The 25,634-nt window shown below is 35.3% G+C and overlaps 1 protein-coding gene across 1 annotated transcript; it reads left to right on the plus strand.

Annotated features, from left to right (window-relative positions):
- The first annotated feature begins 991 nt into the window (after positions 1 to 991).
- On the plus strand, positions 992 to 16,173 carry LOC122023853 (phosphoglucan phosphatase DSP4, amyloplastic-like). Its single transcript, XM_042582240.1, has 13 exons — positions 992 to 1,101; positions 1,192 to 1,236; positions 2,713 to 2,815; positions 2,917 to 2,993; positions 3,071 to 3,147; positions 3,761 to 3,841; positions 4,115 to 4,247; positions 5,452 to 5,511; positions 5,839 to 5,895; positions 10,658 to 10,753; positions 15,003 to 15,062; positions 15,661 to 15,768; positions 15,853 to 16,173. Exons 1-13 carry the CDS (start codon positions 1,024 to 1,026, stop codon positions 15,976 to 15,978), a joined length of 1,101 nt encoding a protein of 366 aa, XP_042438174.1. The 5' UTR covers positions 992 to 1,023; the 3' UTR covers positions 15,979 to 16,173.
- Positions 16,174 to 25,634: the final 9,461 nt, after the last annotated feature.

A 25,634-nucleotide genomic window follows, 5' to 3' on the forward strand; every position in this document is an offset into this window, starting at 1 on the left:
TCTCCCATCATATTCACTGTTCTTTTTTCTCTCACCATATTTTCTCTCTCCTCAATCTCTCTCATCACACTCTCTCTCCTCATTTTTTCTCACTATATTTTCTCTCTCTTCATCCTCTTCTATCATACTTTCTCTCACATCATATTTTCTCTCATCATGCTCTCTCCAATCACACTCTTTTTTTTTTCATTTTCTCTCATCACACTTTCTCTCTCTTCATTCTTTCTTATCACACTTTCTCTCTCATAATACTTTCTCTCTCATCATTCTCTTTCATCATATTTTTCTCTCACATTCATCTTTCTCTCACATCTAATTTTTTTCTCTTATTTTCCTTTAAGGGTAAAAAAGGAAACTTTGATTTATTCCGATAGAAGATATACAACTAACCAAACATTGCTTTTAAGAGTGATATTCATGCTCATACCCATTCCCATTCCACAATACAATGATTCTCATTCCGATTCCTATTCCTAGGAAAGAACCAAACGCCCCCTTACTCTTCACTCACATCCAGTTATGCTACTCTGGCTAGTTCCAAACCTAAAATATTGATATCTAAGCTTAAAAATATATATAATATTTAAATTTAATTCGAAGTTAAAAATATAAAATTTTTAATTTCAGTTCGATTCAAAATAAAATTTAGACTTAAGTTTGATTTAAGCCGTTCGAACTTGAGTTCGGTTCGAGAAATTTGAATCTTAATTGAAGCCTATTGAGCATCAAAATTTTATACAGTTCGAGTTTAGGCCGGTGAATAATAGAATAAAATATTGAGTTCGAATTCAATTTGAATTCAATAATTTCAAATGGAATTCATATGCACGCAACAATTATTAGAAAATTCCAAAATGGAATTCATTTGGGTTCGACCCCGAACTCAATCAAACCGACCTTGGACCCACTTAGACCGACCGGTCGGTTATGATCCAACAAACCAAGCCTCATCCTCTATATAAAGAGATCGAGAGGTTCGCTTTAAAAGGCATCTTCCTTTTTCGTCAATCGCACCACGCAGCCATGGACATTCTCCGATGGTCTGCTCCGCCTTTGCCCGCCTTGGGAGGCCGATCGAGAACACCGCAGATCTCAAATCTGGTTATTTCTTCTGTGGATTTATTTGTTTTTTTCTTTGTTGGTCACGATTTCTTCGAATCTCAGTTCCTTCCTCTCCATTTCTTTGTTTAGGGGGCGATGCGAGCTCATCATCTTCGAGGAAACATCGCTGTTAATGTGAGTGGAACCCTTCGTTTCGCCTCTCTATTTTGATGTAATTAGCTTCCGTTTTGCGTAGGCATATTTTTTCTGTGATGATTTGTTCAGGTTGAGTGTGTTTCAGTTGTCGGAGACTTTTTGTTGGTTGGGTTTTGGTTGGTGGTCGAGGGATTGAATAGTTGAGATTTAGGGTTTAGGAGTGGTAGTCTGAGAATAATATTCATACAACTTGTATTGGTTTTTGACAAATCTAATGTTGGTCGGCTGTATGCTCGTGATTGTTCTCTAGTTATAATTTTTTTGAGTAACACTAACAATTACAGTGAAAGTTACATTAATAATTTCATTTGTACTGTAAATAAAAATAGTGGTGAGAGTTATCCTTCTAGTATAAGAAAACAAAAAAACATTCTGGTCAAAAGGGAAAAGGTGAAATGCAGGCGGAAGGAAGGGAAGGAAAGGAAGAACAATGACAGACGGTCTTGCAGCGGCTACAGCTAGTGGCTACAACTCATGGCCATGAGCTTGCAATTGCGGCTTGCTACTAGGACTCGTGGTTAGCGACTTGCTGCCGTGAGTTCCCTGTTGATGATGATGGTTGTTGGTCACTTGAGTTTGTCAAGTACTTGCTAAGAGGAGGATGGAAATTTCTTTCTGCCAGATATCGGGTGGACCAAAAAATAGGAGACAAATTTAGAATCCGTCCATAGATTATTTTTGAGTGCCAACCATTTTTGAGTGAGGTAAATGAGGGATACTGTCTTTGTTTTTGTGTAATCAGCCCTTTCCTTCACACTCCGGAGTAAACAGGCTAAGTGTCGAATGGATGCAACTTTGTTCAACTAATTCCCATCAATGATATACAATCATTGTGATTTTTCGAATTTTGATCATTGCATTCATCTGTGTAGCATGGACATTCCAAATTTTTTTTTTGAAGTGTCGAACAGGACACAGGCAGACACGACATGCAAATACGCATGTCGGATATGGCAAAAACCATGTCATTGACTTTTTTAAAGTTTGACCAGTCGGATAAGGCTAGGACACGGATGGGGACATGTTTCCAGATACGTTTGGGCTCAATTGCAGAAAGTTAAAGGTTGCAAGAGTTAAATTGAAAAATAATAAATTTCTGAGGACTAATTAATAAATAAATTAATTACTGATGAAAGCAGTGTTAGTGATGAGACCGATATGGATGTTTAATTTTTTTACTTGTTTAAGATGGATTTGGTGTTTTATATTTTGTTATGTTTGCTTTTTATTTGTAATGGATATTATGATTGATGTAATATGATTTTCTATTCTAGGATTTTTAATTTTTAATACTATATATAATATTTTTATATTTTTTAATAATTGATGTATCCTAGCCGTAGCGTGTCTTATATTTTCAAAATTTTCCATATCGCCGTATTTGTGTTGTGTCCAATACGATACCCGTACTCGTATCCATGCAACATAGGCATTCATCAATTCCATCCTTTCCAGGTTTCTCTAAAATCTTCTTCAAATACGGATAATGTTGATGCTGAAGTGAAGGATCAGAAGTCTGAGACATATAGCAATGATATGACAAAAGCAATGGGTGCTGGTAATTTTGTCAATTCTGTTATGTTGGAGACTTGTATATTTTGATACTCTTTAGGTGCTAGTTTACCATTTAAAAGGTTGCACTTGTGCAAATGTGTTCAGTGCTGACATATAGGCATGAGCTGGGAATGAACTATAATTTCATATATCCAGGCCTGATAGTTGGTTCCTGTCTACAGGTTTTCTTCTGTTTTGCTTCTTGACTAAACGAATGTTATTTATTTTCTATCTTTGATCTAAGATTGTTGCAATTCAGACTCCACTAGATGTTGACAAACTTCGTAAAATTGGAGTGAGGACTATATTCTGCTTGCAGCAAGACCCAGATCTTGAGTATCCTAATTGTTACATATTGGTCATGACAATCTTTATTCAAAATTAACCTAATACATGATCTTGATGGACTAGTTTTATTTGTAAGGGAGTACAATTTGAAGTCTAAGAATGGAAATTCTTGAAAAATGGGTGCTTCCCAATGTGTAGATCATATGATGCAATTAAATATCATTTTCCCACTTTAATGGAAATCATAATTTCACAACAGTCCCTTTGGGATAATGATATTGCTATGAGTGATTGCAACTCCTCATATGTATGTTACTTTAAATCTTTAACCTACTCTCCACTTAATCTTAGGATGTATGTTCATTTTACCTTTTCACTGATGTCAAGTATATTATTAAGGGCCTTGATAACACTAGCTGTTTCCATGCTGAATTCTAATTCTCAAATTGTCTTGTTTGATGGTACACATCTTTAAGTTCTATTCTTCATTTTTTTTCCCTTCATCTCTTCATCTACTTGATATATCATTACGGTTCTATTGTTCATTTCTTTGACTCATTAATAGTGCTTGAGAAAATTGTATGAAGGCTGTTCATACTATTCTTTAATGCTATCGGAAAGATTTGCCTATACGGCTTGTTTCCTTCATTCATATATGCAGATATTTTGGGGTGGATATTGGTGCCATCCGTGAATATGCCATTGCATGTGGTGATATTGAGCATATTCGGGCTGAAATTAGGTGAGTTTGGATATTGTTATTGATGGAGTCATAGATTAAATTAATATGATTTTAATATAGATGGCTTACAGTGACACATAGGTAATGCAGATCTGTTGTTTATCACCTGCATTAAGATCACAATTATTTTGATACATCTATTGTTGCACAATAGATTTCTACTTCTCATTCCTAGATTCTAATCGGTACTGAAAAGTAATAATTAAGAAGTATTTCGTAGTTCGGAATTTGTAGGAATTATTCTCTTATATTCTATTATTGGTGGTGTCATAGGGATTTTGATGCATTTGATCTAAGGATGAGACTTCCTGCAGTTGTTAGCAAATTATACAAGGCTATTAAGCGCAACCGTGGAGTAACTTACGTTCATTGTACAGCTGGGCTTGGAAGAGCACCTGGTGTTGCGGTAGTAAACAACTCTGTGGATTTCTCATTCTTATCATTCATACTGATCTTTGCTTTTTATAAGGATATGCTAGTTCATGTACTGGTGAGTTATATAAGAAGCTATATCACTAACATTTCAAATCAACAAAATGTTTTTTGATAAGGATATGCTAGCTTATTACATCGACAAATGTTTTTCCCCTCTCTCTATCCTTTTACACCTTCAAATCTAATCGATTCAACTCTTCTAGCCATAAAATTCTCTTATAGCTATAAAATGCATTACTAGTCATTCAAGATGTCCATACCCTCTCAATGAAGTTCCAATCATTTTATTCCCTATTGAAGCTACACCTTACACTCTTTGATATTAATAGCTAATTCCACATAATTGGGGCGCATCCATTTTCATATACTCAATATAAAGATATGCTTTTTATAAGGATATGCTAGCTTGTTACATCAACAAATGCGTTTTTCCCCTCCCTCTATCCTTTACACCTTCAAATCTAATCGATTCAACTCTTCTAGCCATAAAATTCTCTTATAGCTATAAAATGCATTACTAGTCATTCAAGATGTCCATACCCTCTCAATGAAGTTCCAATCATTTTATTCCCTATTGAAGCTACACCTTACACTCTTTGATATTAATAGCTAATTCCACATAATTGGGACGCATCCATTTTCATATACTCAATATAAAGATATGCTTTTTATAAGGATATGCTAGCTTGTTACATCAACAAATGCGTTTTTCCCCTCCCTCTATCCTTTACACCTTCAAATCTAATCGATTCAACTCTTCTAGCCATAAAATGCTCTTATAGCTATAAAATGCATTACTAATCGTTCAAGATGTCCATACCCTCTCAACGAAGTTCCAATCATTTTATTCCCTATTGAAGGTACGCCTAACACTCCTAGATATTAATTGTCAATTCCAAATAATTGGGATGCATCAGTCTTCATATACTCACTAATAGCCAATCCCAAATAATTGGGACAAATGTGGTTTGATGACTGTTTGGGCCATGTGGATCAGTTGTGCTCTCTTTGCCATTCAGGCAGTCACACTGCCCTAGCTTCCTACTTGGACAGTCACACACTAATTGAAAGCTCTAACTCTTAAAAACTAAGCTTATTGATTACAGTTGTTATTAAAATAGTTTTGCATTATGGGGAAATTTAATGTAACTTCTCTCATGTTTGTTAAACTGTAGTTGGCATATATGTTTTGGATTGAAGGCTATAAGCTGAATGAAGGCCATCAACTACTGCAGGTATTATAATAATATTCAGCATTACTTTCTCAAACTTAAGCAGGTGCCTTGATGTATATAACTATCTTTTTTTTTGTTCTGCTTAAAATTTAAGAAACAAAGTCACTTGGTGCTTTAATGTGGATGTAAACTTAAGTGATACCTTGACAAGAAACCAGCTTCACATCATTTAGAAACATAACAAACCTTAGGCACTTTGTTGCAATTTTGGCAATCATTTTTGAGAATATTTGACTTTTGTTTAAACTTGTTGCTAATTTATGTAAATGAAAATTCAGATTGCAGCATTGTGTCACTTTGTCATCTTTCTCATAATATTTTTTTCAGAGTAGGCGAGCATGCTTCCCGAAGTTGGATGCAATAAAAAATGCAACAGTCGATATGGTCAGTGGAATCTCTTTATTTGTAGAAAAAAATATCCTTCATTTAACATGCCTCTTGTTTCCTATATAAATTGTGTGCTCAAATATTTTCTCATCAGATGTATGTAATTATAATTGATTATTTTTGTTTTATTTTACAAATTCCTTTTCTTTAACATGCAGATTTAGCACTAGTTAATACTTAGTAAATTGAATGGGACCATAGATTGTGCTTTAGCTTTTTTATTCTTGATGTTGGTATTTTAACAATACTTCAGTTATTCATATCCTTAACAGATATACTATGTGAGTTTCCTAGGTAGAAAGAATATGTATCTCACTCTTTACAATAGTTGGTGGAATCGACCAATATGCATTGGGATTGGTCGGGTTGGATCAGGATCAGCTCATATCGATCCATTAAGACTATGAAAGTCTTAATTAATTAAGGTCAAATTAATACTAAGTTCAATATTAATAATTGCTAATCAATTGAGATGTAGAAAATCAGCTCAATTAGAGTGAAATGCAATTCACTCAGTTTCTGAATTGCGGTGTTATTTAAAGGTGGATACACTGAAATTGGCGCTTGTTCTCAAGTATTCTTAAGGAGGAAGACAATGACACCCTTTCTGCCTTGTCTTCTTTAAGCTTTGGGTGTTCTTGAGGAGGAAGGCATCATGCAAAGGTGAGAGATTAGATCGTACTAGGGTTGGCATCTATCTTGGATGTTATTGAGGAGGAAGAGTGCCTCATCTTCTCATGCTTTAGTGGTTCTCAAGGAGTCACAAAGAGGAAGATAAAGGTTTTCATGAAGCTTTTGTCTTTGCTTCATGAGGAACAAAATCGTGATTTGCAATTCATGTGAATCCGTGATTCTCATTTCCAATCAAGGTATTATTAATTAATTGGGAGTATTAATTATTTATAATTTTAAATTTAAATGATTATTTCTCTGTATAATTATATATTAACATAATTTTGTCATGATAACACCAAGAACAAGCTCAAATAACTACAAATATTGTCATGATATAATGGTAATGAGTCCATAGCCGCACTCAAAAGCATAGTCACGAAAACTACAATGATTCTACGGTCAAAATAGAAATAACTAAAATTGAATTGCTCTTTTGTTGGTTTTGCCTACAAATCGGATAACCAAAAAAAAATTAAATAAAGAAGGTTCAATGTCAATTCTTATTTTTTTAAAGAAAGAAATTAAAAGAAAGAATGGTTTTTAAATAATTGTCCTAATTTTGTCATAAGGTCAAAATTTCAAATATACCCCATAAATGTAAATAATGGCTTGAAAGGTATATTCGACCTTTTGATAATATTAATTTAAGTGTGTATAGATTTGTTAGCCTGCACACCCGTCTACACGATCGCGGTGACTGAGTGGGCTTTCGAGCTCCCGGATCACTTTTGGGCGCCTGAGTGCTTGAAATTGACTCGAGGCGTCAGAAGCCCACTCAGTCGCCCACGCGTCACACACAGACGGGGTGTGCAGGTTATCGTTTCTCTCTCTCTCTCTCTCTCTCTCTCCCTATGTATGTGTGTGTAGGATTTTGATACCTTCCCCGACCACCCATCCGCGACGCCCATAAGTGATCTGGGTCCCCAAAGTGAGCGCACTTGGGGCACCTAGATCACTTCCTGGTGCCCCGTGCACTCAGTCGCGAACGGGCGGTCAGGCAGGATATCAAATCCCTATATATTTTTGATGGAATGAAACCCTATAGATATCTTATTGTGTATCTCATCGTTTAATATCTTATGCTACTAGTTTGCCATGCTTTATTGTTTGATTCATATTGTTGAGTGTTGTTATTGTTGGGAGTCCAATCTTGACACTTTAAATCAAGTTATTATGTAAATGCATGCTATGAATAAAATCTATAAATTTGTAGTGTAACAAATTAACATAGATCAATCACTCTAATAGTAGTCAAAGTTTGGGTCAACATGTGGTTTGACAAATTGATCTGACCATTGGACTAATGATCCAAATCTCTTTAGTTTTGATTTTCTCTTTGGTTTTTAGGAAAAATGCTTAAAAGAAGTTGTCATTTCAAATTTGATGTGTATGCAAAGTTACTTACAAGTTGATTTGTTAGAGCAATGTTGTGTAATGTGGCTCTTTGTTATTTCATATTGCACTTTGCATGTATGGATCATTTGTTGGGACCTTGATGCTCGGCTAGAGGGGGGTGAATAGCCGATCACCCGCTTCGATCGCTTTCTACAACTTGTTAGTGCACAACGAAATACAAACAACACTAACAAGAAGAAAGCTAATCTACAAGACAATGAACAAGAAGAAAACAGACAAACCTAACATGTTTATGTAATGTGGTTCGGAGATAACTTACTCCTACTCCACAGTTTGTCCGTAAGGTGGACGATCCTGATCTGTCGGTGGATGACTCCCCGGAAAACTCTGACTAGCTCAAACCTCCTCAATGGAGAAACCTCACCACTAGCTTGATCCAAAAACCCTTAGATCACAAGAAGAGCTTGAGCACTCTAATAGACTTTAACAAAGTCTATTTCATCAACCCAAACCAAGCTCCAAAGCCTTGGTTATATAGGCCACGGGTTGGAAAACCCCGCCGCCTTCCACTGATAAGTATACCAGTCGACTACCCTCTATGGAATTCGACCGTTACATGCCAACGGCTCGAAACCAATCAATTGATGAAAACACCAGCCAACTGCTACAGTGACTATCAGTTGACTATTCACAACCATCGGGCATAGAAATATTTTGTGCCCTGGCCCAGACTGGTCCAGTTGCCAGTCGACTAGTAAAATCCTAAACCTAGGATTTTACCCTGAGTACAATATTTCATGCACTCGTCCTTGCTCGCAGAACCCCGACCTTGTCTTCTAGCCTCCTTTAGCAACCTCGCATCCCTTATATGCCTCCCCATCCTGCACGCCTTGCTTTCAGGAGCTTCTTTCAGCTTTGTACTTGTTATCGAGTCTTTCATTGCCAAGAGGCTCCTCACCTCCGGGACTTCAACCTTGCCAAGTCACACTTAGACTTACGTAACCAAGACTACATACTTGGACTTACACTGTCAAGACTCCACTTAGACTTTCACCTTTGCCAAGATCCCACTTAGACTTTGCCTTTGCCAAGATCACACTCGGCCTTTGCTTTTGTTGTACTTGTATCCTGCATACTCATAATGCATATCAAATACAACAATAATCATAACTTAAATCTTTGCCCAAATATCAAAATCTAGGGTCACACAGATTGCTCCAACAAGTTTAGACTTGATAGAAAGAACGAACACATGACGAAAAAGATGAAAAAACATGATCGATATTCTCCCCCTCTATTGATCCCCATTGATTTGTTAGAGCAATGCTGTGTAATGTGGCTCTTTGTTATTTCATATTGCACTTTGCATGTGTGGATCATTATCATCACAAGTTTCATCTTCCATGTAGATTTGTTATATGTGCAATGAGTCGAAATTCAACTCAAGTGGTGTGACCAATTATTGGTGCGACCAATTGAACCAACCAATTTGCGTGAACAAGTGCCTTGATGTGGTGCATTCTAGATCATCCAAGTGATTCAATAGCCTAGGTAAACTTAGATGTGTATAGATAAGCAACAACCCAAACAAATGGTGTTGAATAGTCTATATAAGGCCAAAGAATGGGCTGAATATAATCATTTGAATTCAATTAGGAATTCACAATACAAACAAGCCTTCTCTCGCCCTCTAAGCATCCTTCTTCATTCCTACACATTCCTACAGATGAAATTTCAACCACTGCATTTGTGCACCTGACAAATACTAGCGACATTGTCTCTGAGTCAAAGGGATTGCAAACTCTTCCTCGGTAAGGTAAGTTTTAAAAGAATGGTTCATTGGACCATGAAGGAAATTAGCTAAACCCTGATTGCACACCATTGGTGGAGGCAAATAAAGCCTTAAGCAAAGCATGCGTCCGTTAGGATTGCCGATTCCTACAAGTCGACAAGCCATCATTTCCACCCATCGACAGCAAGAAATTCAACAAGGGATTGCCTTCAGTTGACAAAATCTTTGGAAAACCCCCAAAAAATTGATTGAGCGGTTTCCTTTCTTCGCACTTGAGGTTTAGTGCAACATGAGTAAAAAAGATGAGGTCGAAATGATGGAAGAGAGTAGCGGTTAGCCATATGCAGAATGTGTTGTTAGTAATGTCGTGGTCCCTATCTACAGTAGTTGAATAGCAATCGTGGTCAGTTTTATGGAGTTCTATGTCTAGATTGTGTTACTAGTTTGTCTGGTTTAGTGGGATTATTTAGTGAAAGTGTAGAGAAATGGGAGTAGCATGAACATTTATGCATTCTATAACGTGGAGTGGAAAATAGATAGGAGGATAGGAGTATGTTTCAGCTCTCAATTCTTTCTCTTTTTTCCTCTTATTTGAAGATCATCTTCTATCTTCCTTGAAATGAATCACAATTAGGCTGCTAACATGGGTTGAAAAAGAATGTCATCCGCCACCCAAGGTTCATTAATTTCCTTATTTTTGGGTGTGAGTTTCTGTTGAAGGAAGAGGAAACTTATTGCCACTTCCCAGTGTTGCTGCATCCTTTTGCAGTTCTACATCATGCCTATGCTGAAATCAATGCAAAGCTACTACCACATGTAACCATTGCAATTTGTTTGCAGTTTGCACATAATAGCACTTATCAATATGATGCACTATTAGATTTCATACCATAATTTCTTGCTGGACTACTAATCTTTGTTGCACTATGTTTGTAGCTTACAGGACTATCTAAGAGCCCTGTGACCCTAATGTGGAAAGATGGTGGATGTTCCTCGGTAGAGATTTCTGGACTTGACATTGGATGGGGACAGGTATGCTATTTGCTATGCTTTTTGATAAAATTATTTACAACTATGATTGTGACTTCTTTTGATTTAAATTTGCAATAAGAAAACATATATGATCAATTGATCACACCACTTAATTAAAGTTTGCACAACTTAACAGTTTGAAAGGTATTTTTTTACCATTTTACATTCTTCTGGTCTCTCTTGGTTAAAATAATGTTGTTGCACAACTTATCCTTAAGGTTTCTTAGAGTAGCAATACATAAAGCTAATTAATAGTCTTGAAATTTAGCCATTATTATTATCTTGAATTTTAGCCATTAATAGTCTTTTTTTACCATTTTCCCCAGTATCTATGTGATACTGGAGAAAATTGCAATCTTAATGTCTCTGCAGAACCCTTCGATGCTTTCACCGGACAAAATTCTTGCTGAAGCTATAGCCATTGCCAACATCACGTTACCCTCTTCACGATCTCCAACTAGCTACCCTCCTGCATGCTCATCTCTGATAGTGTCATCTCAGTAAGTCAAGGTGTACCTAGGAAGTGCTTACATATTTAACCCACATAAGGAAACCTAGCAGTTGTATAAAAAGGAACTCAGTTTTCTTAAAGAATTTGGAACTTTTTTTTTTCAAAGAAAAAAAAAAGAGCATCAGCTTTCTCTTTAAAAAGAAAGATAGCATGGTCCCTTATTCTTCAAAGTTGAAAAACTACTAGATACTTAATTTCATCCTCAATTTTTTCCTTGCTCACCTCAGCAGGATTGTTAAATTAAGAAATTACTCTCTCGATGTTTCATTTCAGATTAACTTCTGGAATCCTAACCTTATTTTTTTTTTACTACAACACTTTAATCAAGTTGCTCCATTGGTTGCTACTTTAAAACATTACTTTCTCATTTCTAGCACTTCCTCTCCTTTGGGAATAGATGATATAACTTATTTTCCTTTCCAACATTTCCTCGCTTGAAGTAATTTTATATGTTAGTTCCTTCAATATTTTCTCCTCTTTTATCTCTTTTAAGAGTAAATGCAAAAACTCTAGTTTCTCTTGTTTCAATCAATTCCTACATGCTAACCCAAGCTGTCAATTTCTGCCCCTGTTAGAACATGATAATTTCTGTGCTCCAACTTTAGGAGTGTCAAAACATGAAATTGATACATAGTTTGTCCTAAGTTGCTAGTTTAACTATCAGGTAGCATGTTAGTGTCCTTTATATGTGATGAATGCAATTATTCTCTTTTCAATTAAATAATAGTTGCTATAGAAGGAGCCTTGGCGTAATAGTAAAATTACTGTCGTGTAACTTAGAGGGCACGGGTTCAAGTCTCGGAAAGAGCCTCATGCAAAACATGGTAATACTGCATAATAATAGATCTTCCTTGGGACCTCGTATTGGCGGGAGCTTCGTGCATGGGGCTGTCCTTTTTATAATCAATCCTTGAGCTCTTTCTATTTTGGTAATATATATATGCTCAAATACCAAAATATTTTGTAATCACAATTCTGCATACAAATATTAATTATTTCCTAGTTAAATATTCCATGTATTCTAACATGGCAAAGAGTCCATCAATGCTTTGACCGTGCCTGTGAGGTGGATCAGGTTTCTATTATTGGTTTTGTGGTTAAGATACTGGAGTTAACCACTCTCAATTTGCATATTTTTTGTTTCTATTGTTTGCAGAAATAGTATCAGATTCTTCTTTCCAACTTCATACTAGTATAAAAAGTCACAATTTATTCTGTTTTTGTGACTATAGCCTTAAAAATATCTTTGGACATGTGTGGTTACTGAAATAACCAATAAAAAAATCTTACTATTTTAGAGTTTAGGGAAGGAGTGTGCATGTTGTTTGCAGATGATATTATTTTGGTAGATGAGACACGTGAAGGAGTAAATGCTAAGCTAGAATCTTGAAGGGAAACATTAGAAGGGAAAGGTTTTAAGCTTAGTAAGTTAAAGACAGAATATATGGAATTTAAGTTTAGCAATATTAGAAGTAATGAAACAATTGTTAAGATAGGAGAGGACGAGTTGCCCGGAACCGAGAGATTTAAATATTTAGGATCATTTTTACAAAATAATGGAGGGATTGAGAGAGATGTGTTACATAGAATACAAGCAGGATGGGTGAAATCGTCGAGTGTTTTATGTGACCGTAAAGTACCTCTTAAACTTAAAGGTAAGTTCTATAAAACCGCAGTTTGACCTGCTATGTTATATGGAGCTGAATGTTGGGCTATGACTCGAGCACATGAGCAGAAGATGAGAGTTGTAGAGATGAGGATGTTAAGGTGAATGTGTGGGCATACGAAGATGGACAAAATAAGAAATGAGAGCATTAGAGAGAAAGTCGGAGTTGTATCTATTGAGGAAAAACTCCGAGAGACACGTTTAAGATGGTACGAACATTTACTTAGACGACCAATAAATACTCCAGTTAGGCGATGTGAAACTATGATAAACATGCATATCAAACGAGGAAGAGGAAGACCAAAAAAGACTTAATTAGCAACAATAAAATAAGATAAAATTTATTTAAATATAGATGATGATATAATAGGAGATAGAGCTCAATGGCATAAAAGGATTCATACAGTCGGCCCCACCTAGTGGGAAAATGCTTGGTTGTTGTTGTTAGAGTTAACTATGTGGAGCTTCAAATATGATAAAAGCGAAACAAAATAGTAGGCTTCTCCATTGGATTGGACTCGAGTCTGAATTCACTTTTGATTTGCTCCTCTAGCTTCAACGGCTCCTTATGAAGCTTGGTCAGGCAGGTCCAAAACCCGTAGGCATCCTTGACATTTCCTATCCTACATGTAACTTTGTTAGGTAATAAGTCTGAAATTAATTTTATTACCTTTCTGTTGGCTTCTGTGTTTTGGGTTGATTACCTCAGTGCCATGCCGCCATCGAAGTCGTTCATAAGGATGAAATTTTCCATCTGCATCCTCTACAGATTGAATTCATGCCTCTCGTACCTCTCATATGGTGGTGGTTCGTAGATGCTCTGTCCTTCTTGATGAGACATTAGTGTACGACCGTTGGCGGCCGACTAGAAGAAGGTGAATAGCCCTGACAAATAAAAGGAACTTTTCTCGAATTTACGACTTAATTAATTTTACACTTACATAAATAAAATAAATGACTGAAAGAAAAGATGCACGAAAGGGTTACTTGATTATAACCTGAGAGGTTGTTAATCCAAGGAAGTTGGAGCTCAGTAAACAATCTCCTTCAGGCAGAGAAGTCTCATACAGCAGTTGAAGTATTCAATTACAAAACAAAACAAAACTAGAATGAATCACAAGTGTTGAAGTATTCAATTACAAAACAAAACAAAACTAGAATGAATCACAAGTGTTGTTCTTAACCTCTTGGACTAGGGCTATATTTATAGACTTGGTTGGGGGCGCCTGGAAGGGTTCCAGACGCCTGAAATGGGATAGAATTCTATCCCCGACGTAATGGTTAAACGCCACATCGATTTGGGTAAAGTTTGGATTTCGAGAGCCCGGATAGTCCGGGCGCCTCGGACTGGTTCCAAGAGCCCCAACCAAGTCCGGGCGCCTCAACCTGGTCTGGGTGCTCGGATTAGGAAAGTCAACATAGTTAACTTTTTTCATTCGGGTCTTTCGCTCCGGTTCCACTCGCCTCGGTCCGGGTCTTCCGCTCCGGCTCGGCTCACTTGGGTGATTTGTCCAAAGATGTTGAATAAATCTTACAATTAAAGTAGGTTTGAATGTGCAAGGGTAAGAGATTAGAGAAAACTACAGTTTAATATAATTAAAAAGGTGATCTAAGAAGCTTGAATATTACTAATCATCAAACACTTTATAGAATTCAATGAAGGTTAAGAATTTCTGCATAACTGATCCCAAATAGTTGGGACCGGCAAAAACATGTTGTAGATGTCTTTCAAATATCCATGTTTTCATGGTGTAAGGTTACATAATTACCATTTCAGTGCAAAATGCCTCGTTGGGTGTCTGACATCCCTCATTCAAAGGGTTGTTGTGCTAGGGCAAATGCCTCCTGTGATTTACCTGCCTGTATATTGTCGTGAGACCGACGATACTGGATGCTTGGGGTGAGCAATATCACCTTTTGCTCCAAAAGTCAATCTTGTTGTAACAATCTAGATTTTATTTATCCTGATTGCAAGGCATTCATGCTGAAATTCAAAAGTATATGCACTCGTATATATATTTTTTTATCATGAAAGGATTTCTTTCGCCATCGAATCATTTCTGCTTTTTCAGAAAATTCCTCTGAAGTTTAACAAAGATCAGGGAGCATGGATTCTTGAGAAGGAATTACCTGTGAGTATTCTTTTTTTAGCTAATTCAACTTTATTGAAATTTCCTTAATGGGGTCTTTTGTAATAGAATGTGTTGTGCCTCCATGTTGGTTTCACAATTGCACATTTCCCTATTCTACTCAATCTATTAGACAGGATTCTTCATGACGTACCAATTCTATAGTTATCAGTAGGTGATTACTCCGCTAGTTTACTAGTCTTATTCACAAAATGTTTGAACTAGAATTTCATTGATGCCTTTTTATTACATCATAAACCCAGTCATGATCGAATCTAAACTTCTATGGTTATCTTTATTGACTCATTGTTCAACATCAAGAAATACTTCTTGAAGCATTGCCAATGTTTCAGTGGAATTTGCTTTGGATGTGCATGCCTAAACCTAAAAACATGACTCGATGATATTTGTGATACGAAGTATGGTCAATTATGTTACGATCTAACAGAGTTGGAAATTGATAATGAAATGTCTTTTTTTTCGTGTGTTTGATGTATTGGATCGGTTTCTTGGTTGAACCAAATTGACAATATTATGTTGTGGTTATCTAATTAGGACCAGCTTCTAAACAAACACATGCTGATTTGGATTTTTGTCATAGGAGGGACGTTACGAGTACAAGTATATAGTTGATGGTGAATGGATGTGCAACGAACATGAGTTGTTGACATTTCCAAACAGTGACGGTCAAGTAAACAACTATGTCGAAGTAAGATATTCCACTCTGAATTCTTCCATGATCTCTGGATTCTTGAATTGGTCTATCATCGCGTGTTCTCTATTTGGACTGCAGATTATCAATAGGGACATGAGCACCGAGGCAATGAATTTAACGACCCATTTGAGAAGCAAAGATGCTGACCTTACAAAGGATGAAAGACAGATGATCAGGGAGTTATTTGAACACTTTAACAACTAGCGGCCAATTCATATAGCCTTCTTTTTCCTGAACAAAATTTACTCTCGGTTCTACTTTGTGTTTGAGGATCAATGCCACCTTGAAAGGTTAAGTTTGATCAAAACAACTGCGATAAATATACATCAACAGTTGTATAGGTTTGAAAACTTCTGCTCATTATAAGCACAATAAATTCTTTCACTTGTTGTAAGCAAAGCATTCTGATTTAGATAACACAATCTCTTAAATCTCTATTGCTATGATTGTAAGCTCCGACACTTGTAAGGTCAGGTGTTGCAAGAGAGTGGGGAACCTTGAGTTTAAAAGGATTTATGGAAGAAGAAAAAAACTATAAGATATATAATCCAATGGAGCAAAAAAGATTTTGCTCATAGAACGCCTCTCATCTCTGGCCCCACAATGAGATGAAGGGATGTAAATCACATACTGAACGAACGTGTGATAGAGGATCGTAGGACGAGGAATATTAAGATAATAAGGATGACAACCGATGAAAGTGAACTACATAAGCATGTCACATGAAGGATGACTTGTAAAGGAGCTAAAGGCTTAAGTGCATCAAAGAGATGTATGGCCTGAACGTGAATGTGAATGACTGAGGGATGAAGTTAAACTGCAATGGTAAGACTCCTGTGAAGTGAGTGTTGGGACAAGGGTAGAATTCAATATAGTTGAATTTGACCTTAGAGATGGTTGTAGTTATTGATGTAAAAATGTGATAATGCTCATGTCAAGTATCTCTCATCGTTGGTCCCACGGTGAGATAAAGGAAAATAAAGTATTGAGCAACCTCCAAATGGGAGGGTTATTTGTTGCAGTCATGACCTGAATCCTTGCCTATTAATGCAAGTTTACCATTTGGGTATTATCTCGGCTATGCCCTGTGGGTAGAGATGGTTATAGTCATGGTCAGCAATTGATTGGTGATTGATAAACTCATTACCCCAACATGGCTTTGGAGTTTAGGGGCTAACCAATTGACTAATGATGGGCACGAGCTAGGACAGTCAATTTGGTCGAGGAGCTAGTGAACATAATAGTTATGTTACTGATTGAGTCGATTGATGGTGTCAATCAATTGGTGGTCGATGTGTAAAATAGAAATGAGCTATTGTTGTGCAATCACGGTTGGATCGTGAGGATCAATCGATTGATGACCACAAGTTAGTCAATTGTTAGGTAGTAGCTAGACTTACAAAAGAATTTTAAAGGCTATAAAAGGAGGAGTTGAAGGTGGCTTAAAGGTAAACGAAATAGAGTTGGTTAAACCATATTAGAAACCTTATATTTCTTATGTTCATGCGCTTTTATATTTTTTGTAATCTCTTGTGATGGCATGAGGTTTCTCCACCTATCATAATTGTTCGAGAAGGAGAAAATATAATATTTTCAAGAGTGATCCATTGATATTATAGGTTGTAGAGTAGGAGCCTAAGGGTTATCGAACCATATAAGCCCTATATGTTAGTCAGCAAAAGGTGATAACCCTCACTCTATGGTAAGGGTGTAGCTAGAAAATCTACTGTCCCTAACTTGACTTATCCAATAAATTAAATACTTAATATTTAAACTATAATAATAGACTAATTTATAATCAAGAAACACTTACACATGTAATGTTAACTACAAAATATGACATAGTAACATTGAACAAGATAAAACTACTGAAGTTGTGTCCTGTGGTTTTTCATAGAATAAAACTCATCAATTATTGAATTAGTGTCAATCTTTGTAGTAAATTCTCTTTCAACGTAGACAATCATAGAATCTGCCAAAAACTCTTCTTTTATCTTCGAAGAGACATTTTAAGAAGTTTCATAGCTGAGAATGATTGTTTCGTTGTTGTAGTAGAAACAAGAAGCGTTAAAACAAGACAAATCAGTATGTCAATTAAGTGATAATACTTTCACTTTTCAATCTCTACTAATCGTCGACATAATTCAGAAATGGTAGAGATATTATGAAACATTTTATGATGAATTATATCCAACTTATAATGCTCTAACTGACTTCTCAAATAATGTAGTTCTTGTCTATTGAAATCACCAGGATAAAATTTCTCTGCAAGATTGTAAATATCATCAACATTAAACAACTTAAAGTTGTCTCAAGATTCCAAAGTAGCACTAATTCTAAGAAATTCTACGGCCTCATCATTGAATCTACTATTTAGCTCTCCTACTTGACAATCTATTATAGCATTAAATACATCAAAATAGTAATGGTGCTCAAATGTAATAGAATCTCTTTGCTGGCACAAACGTCATGTAGAAGATCTATAACAAGCATTCATATCTGGTAAATATCATTATTTTCACAAACTGATTACACAATCATTAGAAAAATATCATAACCGTCTCTCTCAAAGAATGAAGTAAAAATTTTGTAATTGAGTCAAGATCCATTGCATTTCATATGTCTAAAGACTTCTCTTGCAAAACTTGATAAAGTAAATATGTTATTCCCATAATCTTGTGCATCAAATATAAAATAAATATGAAATCAAATGATCTGAGCACAATAAAAGAACCCATAGCTTCTCCACGTGTAGAATTCGAAGATGCTTCCTCCACCATATGCTCAAGCACAACAATCACTTATTTGTACATATCTATCATATTACAAATCGACTCAAAATGAAAACTCCAACACGTCTTGCTAGTTTGTTGCAAAGTACCAATGTGATTAAGGCGAGTACCATTGTCAAAAAAAAAAAAGAGAAATGGATGATTAATGAGATATCAACTGATAACTCAATTTGATTAATTAGTGTTAAATTATATGATTAAGTTTAGTACCTATCTCATGAATACCAGTGGCTACCATATTTGCAATTTCAATAGCTTGGGCAAATAACTTAGTGTGACGTTTTGGTGATGCCTTAATAAGATTACAAAATAGAAGTCAATTTTTTTTAAAAAAAAATAGCCAAATGAACTCTCCTTTTCAACCACTGAAGTCTTTATGCAAAACAATGTACATAATATGCTTGTAGAGAATTTCTAAAAAAAAAGAGTTTGTAGCCCGTTTTAGGAGTCATGCATATTGCTAGCTCTATCGTATCCTTGATCCCGAATATCTTTAATATGCAAATGATGTCGCCTAATTACATTACATATTTATGTTTTAAGTGTTACCTAGTAGTATCAGCAACATGCACAATACCAAAGAAGCGCGCTATTAAGAATCCCTCATGATCACCAAATCTCAACACAATAGCCATTTGCTTTTGTCTAGTATGTCAGCCTCATCCACCAAAATACAAAATTTTGCACTCCCAACCTCCTCACGTATTTTTTTCTCACTCTCTCAGTAAGAATATGCAAAATATCTTTTTGAATATCTGGTGACGTATATTTTGCATTTCTTGATGCTTTTTCTAAAATAACATTATTAATATTAACATCTATTTTTATCATAAGCTTTATCATTTCTATAAGATTACCTTGACTTTTAGAAGGTGAAGATTCATCATGTCCTTTCAACGCACATCTTTGCAAATAAAGTCAACGGATACTTTCAATTATGGTTGTAAGTCTCAATCTGTTCTTGTTCGCTTCTTCTAATGTTTGTGTAGTCATCAATTTATCGATGTGACCACTTACATTTATCAAAACACTCATAGATTAAACTGTTGGTGCGGGAAGCATCAAACGATCGAACCTATGTTTTGATAATGGCAAAAGGTTCAAAGTTAAGGTTACTTGTTATCTAACAGGTTTGAATGAGCTTGTAGGAAAAATCTTAAGTGTACTTAGGCAAAAGTCCTAGTGGATTCTAGGCAGGTGGAAACCCCTAGGGGATGGTAACCCTAGGTCCTAGGGGGCGGTAACCTTAGGTGATGGAAAGTCCTAATTGCGGTTAGGCAGGTGGAAAACCCTAAGGGTGGTAACCCTAGGTCCTAGGGGGTGGTAATCCTAGGTCTTAGGGGGTGGTAACCCTAGGCTGAGGAAACCCCTAGGGGGTGGTAACCCTAGGCCCTTGGGGCAGTAACCGTAGGCTGAGAAAAATCCTAGGGGGTAATAATCCTATGTCTTAGGGGGTGGTAACCATAGGCAAAAAGTCCAGTCGGTCTGGAGGACCGATCTGGCAATAGCTAAACTCTCCTGAGAGGAGTAGGTGAGGGCGCGTTCTCCGTTGAGGGAACAGTAGGCGTCGGTTCGACCTAGGATTTTTAGAGGAAATCCAAAGTCAGAACCAGACAGTCCGACGGCTGTCAACTTAATTGTTTAATATTATTTGCTCTATTTGTCTAACTCTATTTTGCAGGAAACTAACAGTTTTGTAGGGTCGGACTCAGCCTTGATCGATCGACTGAATGACCTGATCGATCGACTGAACGACCTGATCGGTCGACTGAACCCCAGTACACAAAGGATCAAAATCCAGCTCTCGGTGAAGGGTTGACCTGAGGGAGCGGTCGATTGAACCTCGGGATCGGTCGATCGAATCGAAGATAAACAGAGACCTGGTCGAGCGAGTTGATCGGATCAGATGAGGCAAAGACCATCGGCTGATCGGTCGACCAAACGCAGGCGCTCTCCAGAGAGGTTGCATCTGGACGGAAGGTCGGGCAAGTTCAGTAGGTTCGATCGACCGAACTAGGGGATCGGTCAACCGATCCGGGTCGAGTCAAGACTTGATCTCGAAGATCAGGGGATTTGAATCAGTCTTGAAGCTGCTATAAAAAGGGGTCTCGGCTAGCTACTTGGAACAACAATTTCTACAAGCAATCTTCAAAGCTGCGCTCTACACTGAAACGACTCAACGACGCTCAGCTGCTATTCCGACAATCGACAACTACTTCCATCATCTTTTGTATTGTCGGTATAATCTTTTAAGTTCAATACTTGCATTTATTTATTTGTAAAGATTCTCAAGTTTATAGGGATTGCCCATTGAAAGCACTCTCACGTGCGGGTCTTGGAGTAAGAGTCGCTATAGGCTCCGAACCAAGTAAATCCTTGGTGTTTGTGCTTTGTTTGTCTCTATCTTATTTCCGCTGCGTATTTACTTTGAGTTTACTCGAAACGAATGAATTAGCCACGAGTGCTATTCACCCCCTAGTGTTTTTTGATCCTACAATTAGTATCAGAGCGGGATCGTTCTGAATCGGTACAACTACCGTTCGAGCATTCTTATTCGTTGCTTTTTCGTCCGTTTTTGTTAAAAAATAAAACCTTACGCCTTTCATTTTTTCCTCCAAAGTTGTTTTTGAAAAATTCATTTTCATCTTTTCACCATTGGTCGATATTAGTGAAATATCGTATTTTCAAACATTTGTAATAATATTTTTTAAATATTTTTTAATATTTTATTAATATTTAGTATTATTATTATTATTATTATTATTATTATTTCCTCAAAATTAGTGAATTGCTATTTTTATTTTTCTCTCACACTACTAATCCTAGACCTATTCTTGGGACAAGTCTAATTGTTTTTGTTGTGTGCTAGATTTATTAAATAAATGGCATACCAAGATGGGTACAGCACCGCACGCCTACCACTCTTGTCCGACGAGAATTTCGAGTACTGGAAAGATCAGATGGAGCACCAACTGAAGACCCAAGTGGAAATATAGATCATAATCCAGATTGGATTTATACTCCCCACTAAAGAAAGTGTGCCCATCACTTGTGACAAGTGGGATGCACAGACAAGGAGAAAAATCGAGACAGATGCAAAAGCAACATGTACTCTCCTATGCGGATTAACAAATTCAGAGCTTGATCGAGTTGGAATGTTCAACAATGCTAAGGAGTTTTGGGAAAAATTGATCAAGCTTCATGAGATGCCTTTAGAGCCAGAAGACCGAGTTGAACTTGAATTCGAATCTGAGTATGAATATCCAAAGTCAACCTCCAAACCAGACTCAGAAGAATCAGATCATACCGATTTCATAGCCCTGATGGACAAAGAAGAGATAGATGAATCTGAGTTCAAATTCGAGATGGCAACAGTCAAGGGGGAGAATCCTATCATGAGATCTAAAAGGTAAAATTGTAAATTCAAATCTTAAATTTCACATAACTTGTTTTAAGTGTAGGGAGAGAGGACACTATAGAAACCAATGCCCTACTTGTAAGATTCGGCCGGCACAATCGGAGGAGAAGGAGAAATTGATCCGGAAAGGGAAGAAGCACATTGAATGCTCCAAGTGCAAACGAATGGGTCATTGCAAAAGACAATGCCCAGAAAGAAGACCCAAGAATCCAGGGGAGAAATCAAGGTTAGTAAATTTACATTATATGAAAATCCATTTTTCGCAACGCATGTCGGTATCCTAACTAATCTTGATTGCACTAGTTTAGATTTCTCTTAAAAATTAGATATGGATGCTAATAATGTAATGAATAAAGTTAATTCAAATCTAAATAAGAATAACTCAAAAATATTTAATAAAAATAAGAAATTAACTCTTAGAAAATTAGAAATACAAAATAATATTTTAAAAGATAAAATTGATAAATTAGAAAAGATTGTTAATAATTTAATCAAATCATAAAATCTAGACTTAGATTACAAGTCTAAGGTGAAATTTAAACTCTACATATCAAGCTATAATCAAGTATCTTTTAATTATGAAACCAATCAATAAATACTAAATTAATCGGTAAACTTAAAACTCAACATAAAAGTTAACCTAAAATTGTAACTTGTTAACTTAACCAATAAATGCTTGATTTGTTTGATCCATGTATAATTACCATGAATATGCATATAAGTAATTAATTGATAAATGTCATTCATGATTACTAATTGCTTAATCTAGATTAGGATAGATAAGAACTTAGGCTTGATTCACACTTGACTAGTTAGACCTAGGATTTTCAAAAAGAAAATTAAATATTCAATTTCTTTGAAAGGCTTTATCTAGAAGTGGTGGATGATCTCATACCCAAGAAGGTCTAGTGCCTCGCTACAGCTTAGAAGTCAATCATTGAAATAAATATTTAATTGGCTAACAGTAAAACCTTAGTCTAACTCAATTATAAATCAATCCTTAGATTGGAATTTAAATTGAAGATTAAATTAATCATCTCACAAAAACTATTAAGGTTCCTTGATTAAAAATCTAGAAAAGGGTGAGATGGTCCTAGATTTAAAATATAAAGCAGTTACTCAAACTCAAATTAATTAATTCAATTAAGTTAACTTAATTAATTTCAAAATCATAATTAAATTATGATTATTTTCAAAATCTTAATTAATTTCACAAGTATAATTAATTTTTAATCATAATTAATTTCAAAAACTTAATTAATTTCGAAATCTAATTAATTTTAAAAATCATAATCAATTACACAAGTATAATTAATTTACAAAATCTTAATTATTTTCAAATGTTCAATTAATCTTCAAAGTTTAATTATATTTCAAAATTATATTTCAAAATCTCAATTTTAGTATTTTCAAAATTTAAATTTAACTTAAATTATTTTTGAAATATACTTCAAGATGATAAATATTTTTCAAAGTTAAAGATAAAATCAACTTAACTCCATCTCACACACACTCAAAAATTCAACATGTTTGATAATATAAAATGAGTGAGATGGAAAATCAGGAAAATAAATAATAATCTTTATGTTTTTTATTTACATGCTTGGACTCTAGGACTCCCAAACCAAAATTACTTAATTAAATTTTTTGACATTAATTAAGGGGGAGTGAAAGAGGAAGTTTAATTTTAAAACTATTTTTGAAAAGAAAAATAAATTATTTTTGAAAAGATAGAAACTAAGTTTTGGATAAAATATTTTTTTAAGTGTTTTTCAAAGAATTCATTTACTAAGTTAAGTTTTAATATTCTTAGCTAAGTGTTTATAAAAAATTTTTAAAGCTAAGTTTTATTAAAATATTCTTAGTGAAGTTTTTATCACAATATTTTTAAAAGCTAAAAGTATTTTTTATCAAAAAACTTTTAAAGCTATGTACTTAGTTAAGTTTTTATCAACTTTTTTTTAGCTAAGAACTTAACTTAGTTTTTATCAATTTTTTTTTTAACTAAGTTTTAATCAAAATCCTTTTTAAGCTGAGTACTTTTAACTAAGCCTTTTTTCAAAACCTTTATAAAGCTAAATATTAAAGCTAAGTTCTTATCAACTTCTTTTTAGAAAGCTAAGTTTTCATTAAGCTAAGTTTTTATAATTTTTTAAGCTAAGTATTTTTCAAGCTTAACTACGCTTTAATGAAAATCTCCTTCAAGCTAAGTACATAAACTATACTTTCTATCAAAACCTTTTCAAATAACTATGCTTTTCATCGAACTCTTTTTTAAAACAAAATCAAACTTTTTAAAATCAAGTTTCTCTCAAATCTTTTTAAAGCTGAGTTTCTCTCAAAATCAAACTTTTTAAAGCAAAGTTTTTTTTTTTCAAAACTTCTATTCAGAAAACTAAGTACTTAAGCTAAGCTTCTATTAAAATCTTTTTAAAAAATATAAGTACTTAACTAAGTTTTGATAAAGCTAAGTATTTGATAAACTATTTTAATGTAATTTTCAAAGAAATCATTTTCTTATCTAAGAATTTTTACAAGGGATTTTTTTAAAGCCAAGCGTTTATCAAACATTTTTTTTAAAAAAAAAACTAGGTGTTTATCAAAATATTTTTCAAAGCAAAGTTTTGTTGAAAAAGCTAAAGTATTTCCAAAGCATTTTTAATTTAGCTCCGTGTTTGGAAAAAGCTAAGCTAGTTTTACAACTAAAGATTAATTAAGTCTTTTTGAAAAATCCAAGTCTTTTTCCACGCTTAAAAATTAGCTAAGTTTTTTTAAATGCTACCTTTCAGGGGAGCTAAAAGTTAAAAAGGATAAATTTCCTATCTTGACATCCTTCTCTCTATTTAGTATTCTTTTTTATCTATGGCAAAGGGAGAGAGAAGATTAAAGTTAAGAAAAAGAGAAAGTTAAGTGGTTAAGGGGGAGCAATAACAAGTTGTACTAAATGCATAACAAGTTGTACTAAATGCAATTTACATTTCTGCTGCATTTCTCTTCCTGATTATCGCTTTATTGTTTTATGTTTTATTTAACTTTTAATTGTGTTGCCATAATCAAAAAGGGGGAGATTGTCGATGCGGGAAGCATCAGACGATCGAATCTGTGTTTTGATAATGGCAAAGGGCTTAAAGTTAAGGTTACTTGTTATCTAACAGGTTTGAATGAGCTTGCAGGAAAAGTCCTAAGTGTACTTAGGCAAAAGTCCTACTGGATTCTAGGCAGGTGGAAAACCCTAGGGGATGGTAACCCTAGGTCCTAGGGGGCGGTAACCCTAGGTCCTAGGGGGCGGTAACCCTAGGCGATGGAAAGTCCTAACTGCGGTTAGGCAGGTGGAAAACTCTAGGGGGTGGTAATCCTAGACTGAGGAAAATCATAGGGGATGGTAACTCTAGGTCCTAGGGGGACGATAACCCTAAGCTAAGGAAAACCCTAGGGGGTGGTAACCCTAGGCGGAAATTCCAGTCAGTCTAGAGGACCGATCTGGCAACAGGTAAACTCTCCTTAGAGGAGTAGGTGAGGATGCATTCCCCGTTGAGGGAACAATAGGCGTCGGTTTGACCTAGGATTTTCGAAGGAAATCCGAAGTTAGAACCGGACAGTCCAACGGCTGTCAACTTAATTGTTTAATATTATTTGCTCTATTTCCCTAA

Source organism: Zingiber officinale, chromosome 9B (genome assembly GCF_018446385.1).
Source record: "Zingiber officinale cultivar Zhangliang chromosome 9B, Zo_v1.1, whole genome shotgun sequence".
Taxonomy (NCBI): Eukaryota; Viridiplantae; Streptophyta; class Magnoliopsida; order Zingiberales; family Zingiberaceae; genus Zingiber; species Zingiber officinale.